Source organism: Pezoporus occidentalis, unplaced genomic scaffold (genome assembly GCF_034315485.1).
Source record: "Pezoporus occidentalis ecotype Australia unplaced genomic scaffold, CSIRO_AGI_Poc_V1 ctg60, whole genome shotgun sequence".
NCBI lineage: Eukaryota > Metazoa > Chordata > Aves > Psittaciformes > Psittacidae > Pezoporus > Pezoporus occidentalis.
In genome coordinates this window covers 180935-201876 of record NW_026915944.1, presented here as the reverse complement: position 1 = coordinate 201876, position 20942 = coordinate 180935, and the positions used below count along the sequence as shown (strand labels likewise).

The 20942-nt window shown below is 42.7% G+C and overlaps 1 protein-coding gene across 4 annotated transcripts in view; it reads right to left on the bottom strand.

The window, feature by feature from the left end:
* The window catches only part of GRIN2A (glutamate ionotropic receptor NMDA type subunit 2A), a 184533-nt gene extending 163952 nt beyond the window's left edge, over positions 1 to 20581 (bottom strand). For 3 of the 4 annotated variants that reach the window (XM_062639387.1, XM_062639388.1, XM_062639385.1), the window contains exon 1: positions 16729 to 18199. In XM_062639387.1, the coding sequence (XP_062495371.1) occupies positions 16729 to 17169 (441 nt within the window). In that variant the 5' untranslated portion in view covers positions 17170 to 18199. Of the gene's footprint in view, positions 1 to 16728; positions 18200 to 18665; positions 18907 to 19590 lie in introns of those variants that run through there. The other variant, XM_062639386.1, reaches the window with a different exon arrangement.
* Between the last annotated feature and the right edge of the window lie 361 nt (positions 20582 to 20942).

Sequence of the window (20942 nt, the reverse complement as noted above, 5' to 3'; positions counted from 1 at the left end):
GGCTGGAGAGTTGGGCGCAGAGGAACTTGATGAAATTCAACAAGGGCAAGTGTAGAGTCTTGCATCTGGGGAAGAACAGCCCCATGTACCAGTACAGGTTGGGGGCTGACCTGCTGGACAGTAGTGAAGGGGAAAGGGACCTGGGGGTCCTGGTGGATAGGAGGATGACCATGAGCCAACAATGTGCCCTTGTGGCCAAGAAGGCCAATGGCATCCTAGGGTGCATTAGAAAGGGTGTGGTTAGTAGGTCAAGAGAGGTCCTCCTCCCCCTCTACTCTGCCTTGGTGAGGCCACATCTGGAATATTGTGTCCAGTTCTGGGCCCCACAGTTCAAGAAGGACAGGGAATTGCTTGAAAGAGTCCAGCGCAGAGCTACAAAGATGATTAAGGGAGTGGAACATCTCTGGTATGAGGAGAGGCTGAGGGAGCTGGGTCTCTTTAGCTTGGAGAAGAGGAGACTGAGGGGTGACCTCATCAGTGTTTACAAATATGTAAAGGGTGAGTGTCAGGATGATGGAGCTAGGTTTTTTTCAGTGATGTCCAGTGACAGGACAAGGGGCAATGGGTGTAAACTGGAGCATAGGAGGTTCCATGTGAACATCAGGAAAAATTTCTTTACTGTGAGAGTGACAGAGCACTGGAACAGGTTGCCCAGGGGGGTTGTGGAGTCTCCTACTTTGGAGATATTCAAGGCCCACCTGGACAAGTTCCTGTGTGATGTACTCTAGGTTACCCTGCTCTTGCAGGAGGGTTGGACTAGATGATCTTTTGAGGTCCCTTCCAACCCTTAGGACTCTCTGATTCTGTGATTCTGTGATATGTATATCATGTCCTGCCCTTGCAGCAGAGCCTCTCTCATCCTTATCCAGCTTGAATCTACATGAAAGTTACAGTTTCTGAAATGCATTACCTTCTGCAGCCTTTTAAAAGAGCTATTCAATGATGAAATAAAATTCTCAGTAATAGGAACACTCAATTCCAATTGCTCAACAAGGCCTGATGAAGTATGTTGTCTCTGAGGAGCCCTGCCAACTGTGCAAGCTCTGTGAGGAGACACCCAAAATCATCAGTTCCTCAAGACAGCTATGGAGAAAACCACAGCAGCCCAGGGGAAACAGCCAGGAGATATTTTCAGAGTTTAAAAGGCTATTTATCAATACCTCCAGATCTCATTCTATGTTTCATTGCGTCTTTGACATTCTTTCTCACAGCTTAAGGCAACCACATATGGAAGTGTCACCATCTGCATTCCTGCTGCAACTGAGCCACAGGGCAGACGCTGGCTTCCAGGTCCTGGGCTGTGCTCCCCTTCATGCCTGTGGGAGCAGATCTGCTATGCACGCATCATCTGCAAGGACCACACCCTAGAGCAACCTATCCTACCTTTCATGGTTGGCTTTCCACCTGAACGGAAATAGTTTGCTCAAGGTACAGTCTCAGGAAGGAAGCAACACCAACAAAGTGTGTCAAGACAAAGGACTAGAACCAGCACCCTGAAACGAAATGACAAAGTGCCTAAAATACAGGAAGATCTGGATTTCTTTAAGTATTTCCTTCCTCAGACATGCTTTTCTGCATCTCTTCACATACACCATTCCATCAGCTTTTCTCCCTCACTAAAAAAAAAATATAAATAAATTGCACTTATACAGCAATTCCTACTTCTTTGACTTAGTTACTTACAATAATCACATTATCATTACCTCTCCATATTTGCTATGTAGAGATTAGCTCATGGCACATCCTCTGTGTGTCATGGCTCTCATCAGAAACCCTTTGTCCAGACCACAAGAAATAGCTAATGGATTTTGCTCCATGAATGAAATTCAAATGAGTCAGCACATTCAGCAAGTCAATTCTCTGTGCCAAAGGCAGTTGGTTTGTCTAGAACTCCTGATTATTTACAGAGACAGAAATACCACCACAGATCTCAACCTGAAAACACGTATTTGAGCATTAAGAAGTTTTAAACCTTTCTGGTATTTGGAGGTCATAAAATTAAAATCTTTGAAAGAAATTATCACAGTTACTGATAATAAGCAGAAGCAATTGTATAGGAGTGAGTAACTTGTTAAACCTGGTAATCTGCAAGAACATGAAAAACAAGAATAGTTTATGATTGGCAAAATTAAAAGTCTCCTGGGGGACATATTGATGGAAACAGGGTACTAATGGCTTGGGTTTCCAAAGAAAACCAAGGCCACTCAGTTACTGGAAGAAAACACAATGGGGATCTGATTTTTACAGTTATGTACACACTGCCATCCAGCAGAACATCAGATTTTTTTTCATGCTGGTCCCACTTCTGGTTCAATTCACAGAATAACAATGAATGTCCAGCACAGTCGTTAAAAAATAGTGTTTTGAGTGTCCAGCTGCAACTACAACCCAGACTGCCCACAAATGTATGTAACGCAAACCACTGCTTAGCAGGCCTGACATGCAAGCAACATCACGTACAGACTGTAGGGAGATTAGACCACAGAACTCACAAAGCTATGTTTTTACCAGGACCTGAAGGCCAGTCAGTCTTTGCAAGGCTGAGAAGGACAGTCTTTGACTTTCTGGTCAGCTGTACATCAGGCTTCAATTCATCCCATGTCATATTCACCAATGCAGTGTTCACAGAAGCCTGGTTAGATTTGGAGACAATCTTACTATGGTATTGTATGGTTATCTCAAGTTCTTTTAAAATGTAAAGAAGAATGTAGGATTAGAAAGAACTTCATGATGCAGGTCCTCATCTCTTCATTTATTGACCAGTTTCCATGGTAATACTAGCTGGCTTCTGCCATTCCTGAGCTTCTTAAATTCCCTTCTAAATACTATTTACTACTTCCAATTTCCCACCCAAATGCCCACCTTAGTTTCAGTCCTCTTCATTCACTTGATGCTGCTTAATCAGCTTTTCTTCACTCTGTATCCAGGTGCCATATCCTGCTCCCAGGCTCATTTTTACTAGAAACAAACCAGACTCACCTAATCTCCTGCACATGAGACTTTCCATTCCCCAGTCACCTTACAAGATTACAAACCCCTTACAAGATTAGCCAGGACTTTTTAGAATGTGGGAGTTTAATTGCAGACAATATTCCAGAAGTTCCTCCATTTCCTGCATAGTGGAGTGAAATTGTCTCTATTTATAATAGCAATACTAAGAGAAAAAATACAGGAACAGCTTCTGCTGGCAGGCCCAAAAATGTTTACTGCATGCAACCAGTTCTTAGCAAGGTGGTCCAAGGTTACAATGTGGTCCTAGTAAACTGAATGCCATTCTTGGTTTATTCCTTTAATTTTTTCCAAAATACTTATTTTTACAATGTCTCAAAGCTGATAAATCTATGGAAAATTACAAAATTAATCTAGAATATGTTAAACTGTAAATTACAGTTCTGTAAACAGGCAAAATGTTTTTTAAATTGAAATAAAATGCACTCCAGTGAATTCAACATACTGTCTTTTATTCTTATTCTCAAAAAAATAATCTAGTCCTAGTCAACAGACATAACTAATATTCAAAAACTGGACTAAAAAGCCAGAATGAGCAGGACAGAGACCTTAATCCTATCCACCCAGTCATGGAGGGAACTGCTAAAATCTGGGTTAATCCTTTCAATCCTTAGTTAGAAAGAAAATCTGTGCAATTGAAATAGTATGCCAGAATTAGATTTGCTTGTGGTGAGGATTCAATTAAGCCCAAAATTAAGATCTGAAATAGCTTCTGAGAAAATCAAAGCAGTACATTTCTACTGACAGATATTATAAGGAAGAATCATTGTTTGGAGACTAAACTCATAGCCCTTCTCTCAACAGGAAATTCATTTGGAACAAATTCCAGTCACTGGTTTTCAGATAGCAATTTTGTTAAGAAAAGAAAAAGAAATAAAATCAACCTTTCTCCGCAACAACAATGACAGCCACTGGACTGGAATGCCCTGAATAAGGCAGACTCCAGTTAGGAAGACCATAGACAAAAAGACAACTACTTATATGTCAATTTTATGAAGCAGATTCTCACAAACACCCTAGTGGAAATTTTAACTACTTTGTATTTGTTACTGTACTCAAAAACATGACATACCCATTAGATATAAAACATTTAACTCATCTCTGTTTATCTGTATTGGGCAGGGAATGTTTTTATTTTTAGCAAGCTGAGAGAGTACACATGTCAACATAGAAGATTTTAAAAATGAAGACGATACCACACTCCCAAGAGCCATTTCACCTGAACCTTCATCATTTGATTAAAGCCTGCACAAATCAGGCTGGATTCAGTCCAAAAATCTAACGAATAGTCTGTGTTTGCTGCTTCAAGTCTTCAGACATGTCTACAGACAATTTATGGCAAGCCTGAAATTTCTGGTTGTTTGCTTGATGAAGTTCTGTATGAGATCACTTCAAGACGCAGAAAGCCAATGCTCCCCTTGAGCCTACCAATGCCATGTCTGTGCACTTGCATAACACATCACATCGTGCCCAGTTACCATGCAAGGCAAAATCAAAGTGGCAGTAAAACTTTCAGTAACAAATATTTAAGGTCTGTAGTAATAGAATATTAGAAGCAAATATTGAGCTGTAGCATTCATGCCAAAAGAGCCAGAAGTTTCAAGCTACTGCATAAGCATGTTTCTATAATCTTTGCTGCTCCAGAGCTGGAAGGTTTTGCTCAGGCAAAGTAACTTCAAACCTTGATAACTGGTTCACTGCAGATGAAAAAACAAGTGATTAAACCAGCTCAATAGGGAGCCAGGCTTATTGTAAATGCATGATTTATAAAGAAGCTAAGGGAGGGTGAATATGTTGGGTTTTTTTTTCTAAATACAACACTAGAATGCCTGTTAAGAAGGAAAATAAGGTACATAAAGGGCTGTAATGGTATTTGGGGTGCTCTCTTTCAAATGGCTTACTGGTGAAATATGTTGTTGACACGCTGCCAGGTTTCACTTAAGTTAAACCTGATATTCTATTTAAACTTTATTTTGGTAATTAGATTTTTGTCTTACCAGGTCACTTCAAGGTTTCATCTGCATGTCTGACCCAGTTAAAAGCTGTTATTAAAACAGATTTTCTAATTCAGCTCAGATAGTGGTATCTAGAATCAGCTATGGAGATCATTTGCTAACTTTATCCAGCCTAGGAGGGGGATCATGTAAACTTGTATTTTTCCTTCCACAAGTGAGCTTACTCTGCAAAGAACTGAAACTGTCCTTGTCTGACACCTTACTCTGCTTATTCTCTGAAGACATTGCTCGTTCTCAACCTCATGATACACCCAGTCATTCAGACAACATCAGCATTTTTGCAGTTCACAATCCAGAACTTTGTTCTGTACACAAAACTACAATTTAAGTGCCAGTAAACAGGAGCCTCAGAATAATATTTTAAAGTGACAGCAAAACACATTCACATACAGGGGACGCTGTAGAATCAGCCACCTAACATTGTGGAAAGCAATTTATTTTCATGTATTTTAACTGTCAGTCTGCCCTGTCCCCAAGCATTCTGAAGCCCCTGATGAGAGACCTGAAATTCAGACTGAATTGAAAATCAATTATAAAAAGGAATCATAAATATACTTTCAAATGACACTTCCTCACAACCCAAGTTGTGTGTAGGCACCCCCCAAAGCACCAGAACAGAGTGAACATACACATAAACAAAAGTACATATATTATTACAAATCAGGGAATTATTGAAATATCTTTCCATCTTCTATGCAAATGGATGTTTACACAGAAGGCAATCATTTAGCCAGACAAGTTCAAAGCAAAATAAAGTGACGGTTGTATAGACTGACCCTGTCCCACAGATTATACTACAGGAAAAAACAAAAGCAGTAGGGAAATCTTAAATGACATTTGCAGACTCCAGTTCACCCACTTCCAGATACTTAACTGCAGCCCAGAGACCGTACATTGCACCAGGAAAAAGCAAATATCCCCCTATATGAGCACATAAATCCAGTCAATGAGTGCAGAAGGAACACTTGGGACAGGAGAAGAATTGTCCAAAATCCGAAGGCCAGGAACCCTGAGGAGATTTGAATACTTTGTTTTTTTTCATACTTCTTTCTTCACAAATACATCACTTTCATCAATAGTTCTATTGCAGATTTATCTCCACCTCAGCTCTCCATCATCATCGCTGTGGTTTAGTTTCTCATCCTTTCGCTATATTCTGCTTATTGAATAGAAACAGGTTCAGCTTAAAGTCATAACAGTTTTTACTTTCTTGGGATTCCAGAGAATTTTTATTTGCTGAGGTATTTAACACAATTGTCACCTGTGCTTTGTGTACACTGCCAGAGTCCCAGTACTCCTGGCATTAAAGAACACAGTTTTAAGCTGAGGGTATATTCTCTCCCAGACAACCTTGCTTCTGCTAGAAGTTAACTAAGGCAATGCATGGAAAATAACCCCCCACCCTAACTCTAACAATAGGTTTACAGCCAAGTATAAAGCAGAATAGGATTAGATGGGATGCAGATGAAGACATCATTTGATGGAAAGAGACTGGCATACAGAATGGATGGGTAAGAGAAAATAGTCTAAGAGCAAGCAAAGGAAGCAAATGTTCCTTTTTACAAGTTCTGTACCCATTTCTGTTACATAGTTCAGTGATAGAGATTAATATTTTGCATGCTAAGCACTGGAGTCATCCACGGCATATTTCATTGGAAACCAGATTCCACAACAGGCGATTTCAGCCTTTTTGCAGATAAAAACCTGTTCAACTTGGAGAAGCTGCACGGAGACGGAACCCAGAACAACCTCATAGCAACCTTCCAGTACCTAAAAGGGGCCCACAAGGATGCCACAGAGGGACTGGTCATCAGGGACTGTAGCAGTAGGACAAGGGGGAATGGGTTTAAAGTGAAACAAGGGAAGTTCAGGTTACATATAAGGAAGAAATTCTTTACTGTGAGGGTGGTGAGGCACTGGAACAGATTGGCCAAAGAAGTAGTCAATGCATCATCTCTGGCAACGTTCAAGGCCAGGCTGGACAGAGCCCTGGGTGACATGGTCTAGGATGAGGCATCTCTGCCCATGGCAGGGGTGTTGGAACTGGATGATCTTAAGGTCCTTTCTAACCCAAACCATTCTATGATTCTATGATAATAGTTAAAATGCACCTGAAGGAAGAAGAGAGAAGGGCATAGCAAACAGGTCAAAGGGAACATGTTCATTTACTACAATGTGACTACTGAAAATAAACCAGACCATCTTAAATGATGCTTGACTAGAATGCAGACACTTTCCAGAGATTTTGCATCTGTTTTCTTATGATGAATTCACAAGCCTTACCCCAAATAGATAGCTCTGATATCTCTGTTAACACAATTTACTCAGAACTCTTACTTAGCCACACACACACAAAAATAACATGGAATCTGCCTCCTAATTACATGTTTCTGTAACTCCTAAAAGCAATTCATTACAGGAATGTCGCACACTTAGAACAGATTACCTTAATTCTATTTTAATTCTATTTTCTATTTATTGAATTGCAACTGTCATTCCTAATTGTATTGTAAATTGTGTTGATCTGGAAGGTGACTATAAAATCCCTGTTCTTTCATATGCAGTGTGTTTCCATTAGACACAAAATCAATGTAGTGAAAACAAAGCAGCCCTACTGGTAATTGTAGTCACATGGAGAGGCAAACTGGTCAGCACAAATAGACAAAACTTTGTATCAACAAAATTACAGTCAGCAATCTTGAACCAAAAGTTAGGACACAAAAAAAAAAACCCTGTCTGTCAAGAAAAGGACAAGATAAGCAGCTTCCCACCCAGCAATCCCTTGAATGAAGTACATTTATAGGAATCTCTTGCTCAGAGATGCACAAAAGGCAGGCTATAAATAGTTCTACACACCAAGGAGAGGCCATGGAGCAAGACCAGCATCCGTGTTCCGTAATGTCACAGCAGGTAACTTGTAACAAGGAAACAGCCCAGCTGACCCTCATTAAAAGCCTAAAAGGAAATTACTTTCCCAAACCTAAGATGGAGATTGAAAGCCTGAACCACTGACTGAAGAGTCACCTGGTAACGAAGCATCTCCCCAGGAGAGCTTACTTAAAGTGTACATTAAGGGATACATAGTTTTAAAGTTGAAATACCCCTATCTCAAAAAAAAAATATCTACTTTATCCAAGCTACTTAAAAATAGGTGTACATGATCCTACTGGGAAATTACACTCTTATCAGCCAATTCAAGACACTTAACCACTATTACTTGTAGGATCCCTCCTGAAAAGTAAGTTAATCAATGTAATTAATAAAAGGTTGTTATCTTCCTGTTTTTAATATTTTTCTTTCTCTCACCTTTCCTCTCCACCTTCAGCCAGGGAATCTGGAAGAAAGCAGAGTGAAGAATCTGTATGTATACCAGAAACACAGGCCTAGTTTTCTCAGACCTGGTCATGACTAAATGGGAAACAAAAGAAGACTTCCAAAAGAAACTGAAGTGATTTTGGAGCTGAATGCAGAATACTACAGTGTTTTAATGCAATCTCGTCCACAGCCCTCCAATGTGCTTCTTAGTATATTAGAGCCAAAAGGGACTGCACTTTTGCTTGAATTTGCCCTGCCCAAATACAGGTTAATCTTGCTAAGCATTCTCTGTTCCGTACATGTACAATCAGATGGAGTTGTTTCACTGTTGCCCGTGCTCCAGAAGTTTAGGACCAGATTATGACCTCAGATATGGTGCTGTATTTCCTAGATCAATTTTAGTTCAGTCTTTGTGGCTGTTGAGAACAGAAGGAGTAGGAACAGATTACACAATTACTGTCCAGATATATACATTTATGAATTATTTCTTTAATCTGCATTTGAAGCTTAAGAGTCTGTATTCAAGCAAAACCTTAGCCACAAATTTGGGCTAGAAACTGTTTCTTTTTCAAGAGGTTTAAATCAAAGTTTGATCAGGGAATCCTGTGTAGTCCTGAGCCTACCACAGCATGCAGCAATGTATCCCTCATGCCCAAGTCCCAGGAAGCACAGACCTTAATCCAGAGGAATCTTAGTCTTCCCTAAATAAGAGAGAACTTTTACACCTGGGACCTACTTCTCCTTCCACTCACTCAGGCTTTTTGATCACTTAAGGTCTGTGTGTATGGAAGGTAAAAGAGAAATTGCTGCTGGAAAAGGTGAGACAACATCAATGGCATACCACAAGCTTACAGCTGCTGGACACCAACTAATCACCACCTGCAACTTGGAACATCACATTTGCCTATGAGGAAACAAGCGGATTTTCCTGTTGGTGTTCAGCTTTTATATTACATTTCTTCTACACGTTTTAATTTCTCTCAGAAATATTGCCCCCTTCTAACGAGTTCTGGTTTCACGCAGAGCCTGTAAGTCTTAACTTTTCCCTGACCCAATATATCAAGTATCAGGACAAAGGAATATACAGCACCCAGGTCCTTCTAGCATAGCTTCTTTGAATGAAAATACTCAAAAAGAAACACTTGCTAGCTGCTCTGCATTTACACAAGAGCACAAAACCTTCTCCTAGCAACACTGGGGAGACCCAAGGATAACCAAGCAGTATGGGATTAGGAGCGCCCTGACACACTTTCCTAGGTCTCCATCTTGAGAAGCCAGAGGGGCTCTTGGTTGAAGGGTGAACATGAAGTAGAACTGGAGCAATGCACTAAGAATTCAACCATGTCCAGTTTTAAAAACAGTGCCTCTAGGACCTCATTTGCAAGCACAGGGTTTTTCTCCTGAGGACATTAAGTCTAAATCTAATATAAATAGCCAATGATGCTGCTACAGTTTTATTTATTTCTGTGAAGCACAGAGGAAAATATCTCAAGGATTTAAACAAACAATATGGTGACAGATGGTGTGAAGACAGTCCAGGCTAGGCTCCTTCAGTAAAATCCGTACAACTTCGTAACTCCAGGAAAAGAGGGGAGGCAGAAGAGGAAGAGGAAGGGGGAGGAGGGGAAGAAAAGAATACAAGCAAAGCTGGCCCAGATGACCATGGATTTCTAACAAATACCAAAGCCTGTAGACTGAAATTTTCTCTGTTCACCTATAGAAGGCTCTTTGTACCAACACTGATGTAGGCAGATCTATGCCACGTATCTTTCAAAGAAGCCCAAATACAAAGAGATTCTTCAAATTAAATTATTATTAAATAAAATTGTTAGTTCAAATAAGTAGCAAATAAAACACACTATTAAACAGTCTATTCAAATAAGCTAAATATCCTCTCAAAAATATTAATAGATGAAACACAAAAACTGTGTTTGACATGATATCAAGGCCCTTCTGTTCTGTTCACTGCATTCAGGTATGGTCTCTGGATATATTCTGGTTGCCAGAAATGTCTTAGGTGCTTTACAATAGTATATTATTACTTTGCAGCTTAAAGGAAGTGATTTTGGATTTTACATTTAGGAAATTTCTTCGGGAAAAAAATTCCAAAGACATCACCAGGAATGTCTGCAAGCAGAAAATAATGCTGAAGGTCTTGTGTCCTACTTTTACAGCTCAGGAGTTTGCTGTGTTATAATTACCTATATGCAGGCAATAGTTTGGAGAGATTACACGGTCTAAGACAAACCACCAGTTTTAAAATGTCTTGAAGTAAAGACATTTCTAGATTTCTGTTTTCAGTAACTGTAAGAACAGACACTTTGAAGGAAAATAAAACAAAACTTCTGAGATTAAAATATATTGCTCTTACTGCAAATTATTAGATCCAAGTGAAGGTAAACACCCCTCTCTCTTAAGAGCCCTCCAACCTGAACTCAGCTACAACTGTGTCAAATCAAGCAAGCTAAAATAAATAAGAGCTTACCTACACTTGAGTTACACCAACAATCAAGTCAACTGGAGAAGATTTACATTCCCTATAATTTGCTTATTAGTAACAGAAATTCCCAACCTCTTCAAAAGTATCTTCCTTCTGCTTAGGAAAATTAAACCAAACATCCCACCCTTAACTCCACAAGAGCCACTGTTCAAGTCTGCTCTCACAGTATTCCAGAAAATCCTTCATGCCTACTTTGCTAAGTTAAGAGGGAAACTTCCTTGTTGACAAAAGAATGAGGAATAATACAATCGCCTCTGAAATAGCTAATAAAATCCTTTAGAAAAGAGTGGGAGCAAGAGAGCAAGGTTCATGTCATTAACACAGTGCTCCTCCAAGTTCTGAGACACAGCTCACAACAGCTCTCAAAGCTGGAGCTTGCCTTTCTCACAGCGACAGCAGTGCAGGCATTAATGTAAACCATCACACTCTATCCTCAGCACCTCACGCTCCCAGAGCATGGGCACATGGGGAAGAAAAGCACAAGAACTTGCACCCGCTCACTTCATTTGCCTCAGCAAGACTGATTCCAAGTATGTTTGTAGGCATTTCATAGCAGTCATTACGGCACATATGCGTCAAAGGTACGAACACAGGTTACAAGCCTAGTTCTAAAAATCTTCATGGATGTGCAAGACAACTGTATTCTTAAAATACATAGAAATTGACTTTTATGGATAGGGGTGGCCAAGTAAACACAGATTTGTAGGAGAAGGTCAATGCTACATTTTTATTGCAGTTCAAAATACAAATGAGAATAACTGAAAGTTACGCTTCCCATAGCAGCATTAGTACCGCCAGAGGGACAGCCAGATATATTCAACTGCTTCTTTAAAAGTGGAAGAAGCTGGAAGTACTGTGTCTAATGGAATAGTGCAAGCTATTATATCGAGACCTGAAACTCCAATTCCATGAATACAGGTATTTGTGCACTAAAGCATTTATTAAACTACAGTTCAATTGTCCTCTCTTTTGCAGTACCAGCTGAAGGCAGGAGTACAGCGCCATACATGTACTGATATCAGTTATCAGTAAGGGCAGAAATAAAAAGTTACAAAATTTGTGTTTCACCTTTTCTGTAAACACACAGGACTGCTTTTACAAGCCAGCTAGATGAACTGGATGGACACCTACAGAATGCATATGGAAGACATGCAATTGATGAGTGCACTCCATTAAGTATTATCTACAACAAAAAAAAACAAAACAAAACCACAACAAACCCAACCCCCCCATGCACCACAACAATTTTTAAAGCAGAAAAATAGAAGCCCTCTTATGCACAGTACGAATGTTAAGTGTAGATTACTGCATTATGAGGACACAGCAATGGCAATGCCAATGCCATGGCAATGAAGTTCTAAGATGTGTAGAGAAGCCTTAAGAGCAGCATACAAAGCCACGTATGGATAAGGGAGTGTAGTCTGAGGGTACTCTGGGCACAGTTACAAGGCTGGTCTCAGAGCTCTGCTTTTCACAAGTATGGTTTTTGTGTCTCAGGAATAAGGACTAAACAGTGTAATTCCAGCTGTGTTTATAACGAGCTGATAATGACAGATAATGCAGACATCTGCAAGTATCTCAGTAAAACACCTAAAAAACACCTACCACGACTTATAAGTACAGTTTCACGCACTACTTATTGACAGGTCGATGTGTTGTTAATAGATCTCCCAGCAGCACTACAGGCCACAGGGGGCTGGTGGATGAGCTGAACATGAGCCAGCAGTGCACCCTCCCGGTGGTGAAGCCCAACCATGCTGCACCAGCAGAAGCACCCATTCCCTCCTTTAATATAGAGGGAGATTCTATTGAGATGTAAGGAAAGGTTAAGTACTGGAACAGATTGTCCAAAGAACCTGTGGTTTCTACAGCCATAGGCATGTCAAAAACTTGACTGGACAATCTGATCTGATTTTGATGTTAGCTCATCATTGAGCTAGGGTTGGGTTAGACAACCTCCAGTGTGTCCTTCAAACCTCAATTGCTCTGTGATTCTATCTTTATAATTTTGGAGGAGGATGGAGGTAAAAAAGGAAAGCTGGAGGTAAAAAAGGAAAGCTGAAGGTAATGGTACATGCCAAGGAGATTTTATAATGAACAATTGTTTATTTTCAATGTTAGCAGCAGAAAGAATAATGAAGAAAGATAATTTAACCATATATAGTACTTATCTTTTTGAAAAGCAAAGATTTGTTTTACATAACATTTCCAGAGCTGTTTCAAGAAGAACCGCTTTGTAATAGCCCTTCTGGAAAACGACCCTTACCCTTAATGCTGCTTGGCTATGTATTATAACTGTCCATACTTCCATGACAATCTAAGGCTTCAAGTTATGTCTTTCAGAAAGACTTCTAATGAAAAAATAGAAAAAATACATTTTGCACTATGCAAAAGCAGTATGGTTCAAAGGCTTCTTCACCACTTGTGAAGGAAGCAAATCTTCTATTATTGTCACAGAACTAAATCATGAAGTTCTATTTTAGAAAGGTGTCACAAATACTACCATTATTATGATAGCATGTGGCGAAACAAACATCACTAAGTTTGAAACCAAACGCTCAAGTCAGGAAACAGTTCCTAAGTAATGTTTGGCCTGAGATCACTCAAACATCAGCAGATACAAGCTGAATAAACAGCTAGTCTGTTCTCAGCATCTTCCAAGGATACTGATGCACAGCAGGTTGGCACAGGTGCCCCAGACAAGTTCTCATCTTGTTTCAGTAGGCTATTCCACATCTGAATATGTTTTAAGTCTGGCAGCACCAGGAACCAAAGTCAAGAAGCTGTTCATTGGCAGGTGAGATCCTGCCAACAGCAGGCGATAAGATCAGCTGGAGGCAGAGTCAGTGGCCTTGTCCAGAGGGGATCTCTGCAGCACAGGTGGGATTAGGATGAGGTGGGTAGCATACACATTGGCTCATTGATAGGGTTTTGACAGCAGATGTCAGGTGAAGGCAGATCAACTAGGTTCAGAAAACATTCCAGTTTGGTTGGTTTCACATGCCCATCAATTTTCACAGGCTGTATCAAGCAACATATCTCCTCAGGTGGTGCAGGCAAACCTTAACCAAACTGAAGGAGAGTGCAGCCAGCTGGGGTATGGGAGGCAGTCTGAATTACAGGCTGTTCATTGCTGTTTTCACAGGAATTACTTCAAAAGCTGCATGTCCTGCATTAATCACTGCATCCTCCAAATGAGGGCATAGCTCCTATTTAGAAACTTAGAACAATTTTTTTGTTGTTTAAAGAGATGGCTCTTCATGTGAGATTCACACAGTAGTTATTACCCATAAAGAATATGGTAACTTTATCTAATCTGAGTCATTCCACTGAAGTCTTCAGCCTTAGAGAGCATTACAGATGACTTCTCATTCCTATGCCTTTAGTTTAGTTCATGTTTAGGACAGCTGAGCATCAAATAACAACCACTTGGCACAGAAGTCCTGAACTATTGTGCCACCTTTATGTTAGCCATGCTTGGTAGTCTACAAACAAGCAGGTACTATACACACACTTTGAAGTAAAAGTCATCTAAAGCACAGTACCAGCATAATGCCACAGAGAAGAAAAACACCCGTTAGAGCCACACAATAAGGACATAAATGAAATGGCCTTATTAGAGTGACAGAGAACTACATCCACAAGCAGGACTGGGACCAGGTATTTTTTTGCATGTCCACCCATCTCAGTGTATGACATTGAGACAGAAGATTTTAAACAGTGATCAACTTCACAATCTAGCCAACAGCCATGTGTTTCAGCTAAAATCCTGACACTCCTTGGAAGACACGCTGTGTATTTGCAGTGCTTCTGCCTCAGCCTTCCTCCCTTGCCTTGATGACAGCACTGTGAATTCCACCTTTGACTCCCAGGAATTCACTCCTAAATGAATTGTTAATTCAGTAACATGTACAAGTCTCATTACTGCAATGTTCTAAACCCAGCTGCAAGACACTGCATATTGCAAAATCCAAGGTAAAAATTAAGTCAATTTTAGTCCAAACAATTCCTTCAGCCAATTTAAGCTACTGAAGATAGCTCTATTAGATTGTCTTAACACACAGAACAATTTTGATTTCATAAGTGGAAATCTTCGAAGCCAAGTTTTAGCATAAAAATGTTTTATTAGCAGACTGTGATGACCCCTAAAATCAAAGACATTGGGATACTAATGACAATGTTAGCAAACAACAAAAATGGCATTAACTTACTGAGACAACAAAAATACAATCTATCTCATTTTCTAGAGGCTCCTACATAAAAGTAAAAAATAGATCCATATCAGTAACATCCTGCATCTGCTACCGAGTGTGAAGTCAATTCTGTAAGGATTTCTGCCAGTGTTTCAGCATTGAGCACTGGCTGGTACCTTCAGATGTTCCAATACTGCATAGAAAGTTGAGTGAAATAGAATTCCTAAATATACATAAAGCCAGCTTTATAAATATGGTTAAATTCATAAAGTAATTTAAAAGCACATGAAATAACTGCCTCTAACTTTGTCACTGCAATTACATTTGATAGAGTAGCACTGTCTGTAATGATCTTTCTATATAAATCAAGATGTCAAGGCTATTGTTAAAAAATCTTGGCTGTAATTCAGCACTTGTCTTCCCCTTGTATGACATAAGTTTTAAAGGAAGGCCATTAAAAATACTGGGAAACAGATCTTTTATCCCAGTGGAAAAAGTCCTTCCCAGAGGTAAAAAGCTTCAAAAGTTCAAAGCAGATTCCTCAACTGTAACTAATCATTGCATCTTCCCTGCTTCTTTTTCCCCCTCAAGTTACAAAACAGCATATCTGGACCACTTTGCTTTTAGCGAGAGAGCTCTTTACTATTCAAGTACTATTCAGAAGCCACTTATAAGGAATAGCAGCATTTAACGAACAAGAAACCCTGAAATATCAGGCAATAAGTTACAATTAACATAGAAAAGCTTTGTGTCCTGGAAAGCCACTAAATTTCTTCCCACACATGAACTCCCTCTTCAGCTCTCCTCTCCCACGCCACAGTGGGAGCTCCTCTTGGACTTTCAAGCCAAGCGGCAGCCCATGGCAAGCAGCTTAGTTCTGCACAGTGCTAAGCACCCGTTTCTGAAAGGACAGAGATCACTTTACAAGATCCATTCTGCAGTGCCAGCAAGGGGGGTTAAAAACTGCTACAGTATTAAGGAACATGAGCTGGGTACGGGTCACTTTTGTCATTCCAGAGTCTCACAACAGACTTCATAGAGATGTTTTACAACAAAACCATTTGGAGTTATCCCCAGAGTTCAGACAACCCCGCTGTGGAATTTCATGAGCTATAGCAGGAAATGAGAAGCATCTGGTTAGCAAAAGTCTAATTTAATAAATATATGGAATACTAGAGCTGGTTCAAGTTTGCAAGACTGCTTAATTTATAGACTGTAGTGGGTCACAAAAGTCCAGCTTAATATGACTGCCCTATTAGTGGTGTTTTCCTCAAACATATTCAGGTCTATTGCTTGCTATTTCTCAGAAGTACCACAGAATATCTGCTTAAAATTTTACATCTTATCCTTAAAATCATTTTATGGACCTACCATTTTAGGGTTGTTTTTACAGATATATGTCATATTTGCTGGTAAAATTGCTAAACTGACCAGCATTCTGTGTGCTGGAGAGTAAATTTCATTAGGACTGCTTTTACAGTGCACAGAAAGTTGACTTTCAGTCATGAGCACCAAAATACTTCAGAATATCTGAGGAATGATTAATGAGGACACTGCTCTGAATATATTTTCTTTTTTAAAGCACAGAAAGACAATTAGAAGCATCCTTTTGAACTGCTTGAAGTGAATATTCATGATAAAGACCAATACAGTGAAGTACATTAGACTAGAAAAAGCATTAAATAATTTTTCCTACCTTATCTGCCATTATCATGGATGCCCCGCCATGAATTCCAAGAATTGGAATAGAAGTCTGAGAAGAAATAAAATCCAAAATCTGAGCTACTGCCTCCTGATCAGTATCATCTCCAAAAACCACTCCATGGATCTTGGTGCCTGACATCAAGTCGCAAATGTGTGTTATGATGCTCTTAGGGTCAGTCTGGTCCACCAGAAGGGTCACCACATTGATATCAACAGTCAGGTCTGCTGACATTTCCCTGGTCCAGAGAGCTCTGATATCTCTCTCTGTGATAGACTTGGTCCTTCCCAGAATCACTGCAATGTTCAGGACAGGATAACTTTTCTCCGCTCCACGAACAAGATCCAAAGGCGCCAGAAGAGCTTGGAGTACCAGGAGAGCACAGCCAATTTTCCTCATCTTTGCCAGCTTGATCCCCTGTAAAAGCGACCACATTGTATGAGAAAAACAGCAGAGAGAAAAAAACACACAGTTACATGTGTATCTCCAATGGCGGGTTTAGACAGAAAGCTTCTGGACACAATGCAAACTTCAGCAGCTTTTTATAACGCATTCTTCACCTGAGTTTCAAATCAAGCCTCTTACATCCCCACAAGAAGCTGGCTTGCCAGTGGCAGTGTTATAAGTGGTCTCCCACAAGCAATGCAAAAACTGTAGCACAAATTCAGAGGAAAAGCCCATTAAAATTCTTCCTGGATGGTCAACAGAATTATGATGACTGACATCATTAAAAAAAGACATTATCATCCTTCTCTTTAACCTTGCCGTACTAAAACAGGTAACACACAGAAATCTGTTTTCCTGTGTCCTGAATGTCTAGTTAAAATTTAGTTACAGTCTAAAAGGAAGAGGTGTTTTAGCTCAAGATGAGAGAAGCAAGCCAGAGGTCTGGTGGAAACCCCAGTCCATATACTCCACACATTTCTCAGCATCCCAGAACCATGTGGTTTCATTTCTGAAGATCTCTTCTAGACAGCTGCTGCTGAAGCAGAGTCTACTGCATTTCTGGAACAGATTCAGAATCACAATATTCTATCTGAATTATTCTCTCTCTTCTTACGTGGTATTCACTTGAGAATCTATCTCAGAACTGCTGATCTCAGACACAAAGTTGTTCACTGGTGCTGAAGGAGAGGGTGTTCCACAAATGAGCATCACTGCATTGGTTTACTTCACATCTTCATGGAATTTCTGTAGGGGAGTGAATATAGACAGAGTAGGATGGGGAGGGAGATGAGCCACAGGACTGATGTGGCTATCTGAACTATCTGAAGGACGGAGAAGAGAGAGAGCAGGTCTGACGCAGCAAGATCTCCCTCAGTGTCTGCGCCCTGGGGGATTTCCACCCCCACAACTGGCTCTCTACTACCTACAAGAAGGGAGTCCCTGTGCCACGAAAGCCGAGCTTGTTGCAAGGCATCACGCAGCAAACCCTAGCAGGAATGCCCAGTCGGGGGAAGCTCCCAGCTCTCCCTCTCATCCCGCCAGCCCTTTCTCCACCATCAATCAGGATCCTCTGCTGTAGAAAAACACACCAAGACAAGGGCTCGCTGTGACATCACCTCCTTTTCGGGCAGAAGAGGAGATGAACACTTGAGAGCCCATTTAACTGTACATCAGTGCTGCTGTGCTTCCCATGCCATTGCACTGCGGGCGAGGCTCCCGCCGCCACAGCACCAGAGATGCTCGGAAAGCGGTAAGAAAAAAAGCACATCCGAGTGGCCGCAGCACGAAGCCTCTTCAGCTTCCTGCCGAACCCGAGAAATAGTAATTACAATAACAAACAACGCACACACACACAAACCCCCTTTGCCCGCCCCGGCCACGGCTCTTCCCCCGTCATCTCCCACCCCGCCGAGAGAGAGCTCCCGGAGAGCCCTCCGCGGCCCTATGGCGCCCCCTGGCGGCCGCGGGGGTGTCTTTCCACGTACCCAGCGCCTCAGAAGACGGAGCGGCGGCGGGTGCCGGTGGTACCGGTGGAGCCGGTGCTGGTGGTGCCAGTGGTGCTGGTGCAGGGCATGCCGCGGCCGCGGGCATGTCGCGCCCCTCCGTGCCCGGGCTCAGGGGCGGCCTCCACGCCGTTGGCCGCACGCGTAGTTTCCGCCGCAGCCTGCGAGCGACATGATAGCGCGGGAGGGCAGCTAGGAGGAGAGGGACGCAGGCAAAGGGGGGCTGGGGCAGGGGACGGGAAGGGACAGGGAGAGAGGAGACGGTGGAAAACCGTTAGTCAGGTTGTGATTTGACAGGGGAAAATATAGTTCAATCTCATGTGGAGTGCGAACGGAAATAAAGTGACTAGACTCAAAAGTGTCCTGGCCCCCTACACACACACACGGTTGGAAATTAATGCAAGCTCTTTCCCAACAGCAGCGCCCATGAGCCCGCAGCTGTCCTGGAAGCGGCTCCCGCCCTCCCCTTGGAAGTCCTGGGCTCCCAACTGCCCGTCTGCTCCCAGGAGAAACGCACGGCTCTGAGCTCTAACGGAAGAGGCACCCAGCCTGGAAAGGGCAGCTAGAAGCGGGCTAATTCACACGATCAAGGGCAGGAGTTTTCTCGACAGGTTCAACCCAAGCACAGAGCAGCTAGACCCGTGAGGGGTAAAGCTCTTTTCGATCCTGTAACGGACCAGATTAATTCTCAATTTAGCAGCAGTAAACCCGGGGAGCCCTACTCCAGCAGCTCCCGCCACAAGACGCTCGCTTTTTGATTTTTCAGTCTCTATATCCAGTAAACATGCACAAAGATACTTCTTCAAGCGACCCCGGTTCAAAGGCAACCAGCGTTCCCTGCCCGGGACCCCGGCGTGGAACGCGGCGCGGCACCTCAGCAGCCGGTGCGGAGCCGGGCGGTACTTACTGCATTCGCCCTCCACATAGCTCCAGTTTAAAGATCCTCAAAGTCATTTCAGTAGATTCCTTTGCAAACAACGAAGTGGAAAACAGGTCCCTTAACGCCTGGATTTCATCCTGCAACTTGTTCCCACCGCAGTGCACGCAAGCCCGGCAGCTCTTTATCGTTTGAAATCCCGCATGATCAAGTTTTAGCAGAGCCACTGCGACTGCGATATGCTCTTGACTTTTGGCAGGAGGCATTGCAGCGTCTTCATCGCTTTTCCCTTCCTTTTTTTTTTTTTTTTTTTTTCCCCTTTCAAAGGGCAACCGCGATTCCGCCGCCGCCTCAGGTCTCCAGGACGGCAGCCTCGGAGCCCCGCGCTTCTCCCAGCGCCGGGAAGCGGCGGGGACTGGCAGCGCCGGTCCTGGAAGAGCGGCGGGTCCACCCGCCGGCTGCCGCGGGGAAAGGGGAGGGAGCTGCCCGCACTCCGCTCCGCTCCGCACCGCACCGCACGGCACCGCTCCGTTCCACCGCCCCCGGCCCCGCCGGGGCGAAGCTCAATGGCGCCTCGTCAAACTGAGACCAGGCGCGGGTATTTTGAAGTCTCGCTCCCCCCTCCCGCCCCCCATGTTCTGCTTCCACGGGCACCAGCGGGTGAGTCAGAGCCCGGCAGCCGGGAAGGGGGTGCGGATCTGGGGGAGCAGCGAACACGCCAGGGCTGGGGCAGAAGCGGCAAACTCGAGCACACCTCCCACGTTATCAGCCCCAGCGAAAGGCTGCTAGCCCGGGAAACCCCAGGGTAATCTCCTTTCCCTTGATGCAAGGGCTGTCAATCAGAAATCCCTGCCCTGGGGCTCAGGAGAATCAATGTGGAGCAGCGGCTTCCACACTAAAATCAGCCCTAGAAAGCTGCAGACTCCAGCCAAACATCACGAAAACGCTCTGTAGAAGTTGGCTCTGCCTGCGCACCCCGGCCGTTCCATCACCCACTCTACACCTGCATTATAGAGCACCTGGCCCGTCTCTGCATCTCCCGCTGCCCCGGAGTCAGCCCCGCGTTGCTGCTGATCAGCCCCGCACACACCACCGCCTCCCCGCTCCCCTTGCCCATCACCCAGCTCCCGCTGCCACAACTCGTTTGGTTTCGCACTAATGAATCCACCAGCTAACTGCCGCATAGGTGATGCTCTCTTTGTGCTCCATCCTTTACCAGCACATGCTTTTACGCTGAGTACTTCCGAGTAAGGGCAATTGACACATTGTGACAGTCATTCAACGAGGCACTTAGGCCAGAGGAAACCTTTGGGTTCAAATAGGATAATGCCAAGTGTCCACTCAATGAAGTTTGGTCTTCACTACACTAAGATACAGAACAC